This window comes from Phytophthora parasitica, assembly GCF_000247585.1.
Source record: "Phytophthora parasitica INRA-310 unplaced genomic scaffold supercont2.45, whole genome shotgun sequence".
NCBI lineage: Eukaryota > Oomycota > Peronosporomycetes > Peronosporales > Peronosporaceae > Phytophthora > Phytophthora nicotianae.
The window spans coordinates 239,742-240,973 of NW_008649031.1; the positions used below are offsets into that span (position 1 = coordinate 239,742).

General features: G+C 46.2%; 1 protein-coding gene across 1 annotated transcript; it reads left to right on the forward strand.

The window, feature by feature from the left end:
* Positions 1-147: 147 nt before the first annotated feature.
* PPTG_14912 (hypothetical protein) lies at positions 148-1,014 on the forward strand (the record flags this gene model as incomplete). The annotated part of the gene is made up of 1 exon (XM_008912254.1): positions 148-1,014. One exon carries the CDS (start codon positions 148-150, stop codon positions 1,012-1,014), a length of 867 nt encoding a protein of 288 aa, XP_008910502.1.
* Positions 1,015-1,232: the final 218 nt, after the last annotated feature.

Consider the following 1,232-nt stretch of genomic DNA (forward strand, 5'->3'; position numbering starts at 1 on the left):
TACCTGCTCGGTGACAATCCAGTCTCGACGATCACCCCGGCAACTGTTAATGGCTCAGTGTCAGATGGTTCCTATCGTTTTGGAGAGACACTGCTACTTAATTTGGAATGTAAACTCCAAAAAGGAGACGGTGGTGGAGATCCGACAATGCAGAACGTTGCATACTACATTAAGAACTTGCCATTCGTGATCGACCGTCAATTTCCATGTTTCTTGGTGGATATCTGCGGACCGTTCATGAGTGTGTTTGGAATTGTAAACACGAGTGACGAAGATGCGATTTGCGAGCCTCTAGTCATGAGCTTCCCGCTACTTTTTTTCGACAACGAGTGGTTGATGGTATCGTTGGCACGTATGTGCGCATCCTTGAAGGTTGCTGTCCAGGAGCTGACGAATTTGTGCTACGAGCTCAGTGCTAGTCGTCAAAACCGTGCGTTTGGTCTGCGTTCAAGTACTCTCGATCGACTAAGATTCCCATATAAAGATTCTATCGAACGCAACGGCGCGGACATCTCATTTCAGTATTTGGAAGTGGTGCAGCGGTTTGTTTTCAAGGCGCATCACGCTGGAAATAACGTTATCATCAAGTTCGCCAAGCGGTACGGGAGGGAAGTCCATGATTATTGTTCAAGCGCTGGATTTGCTCCCAAACTGCTGTTCTGCGAATTTTTACCTAATGGTTGGGTATTCGTCGTTATGGAGCAACTTCCATTGTGTCCCCTTCGTCAGGCCAATGGCATGATAGTTCGTGATCAACTGCTGAAGATCGAAAACACTCTAAAAGATGGATCTTTCGTCCATGGTGATCTTCGGGAGCATAACGTGATGTGGGATTCCAGTAAGAACCGAGTCGTGTTGATCGATTTCGATTGGTCAGGAAGGGATGGTGTTGATACGTATCCACCATTTATGAATGATGAAATAGCATGGCCACCAGGAGCAGTGTGTGGCGAGCCGCTTCGAGTTGACCATGATGCGTATTGGATTGCTTCGATAGCTGCCCGATTGACGTAAGGCGAAACTTTAAATTTATCGAGTATTCAATTACTTTTATTCCTGATAAATATAAAGTTAGTTAATAATATACAAAGATGGCATACTCACCTGAGCGATACCAAGCTAACAAGGAGCGCATTAATGCAGCGCAGAAGCGCTACTACCAGCGCACACGCGAAGCCCGGTTGTCCTACCAAAAGAGCTACGACGATAACAATCGAGAGCAGATTCGTGCT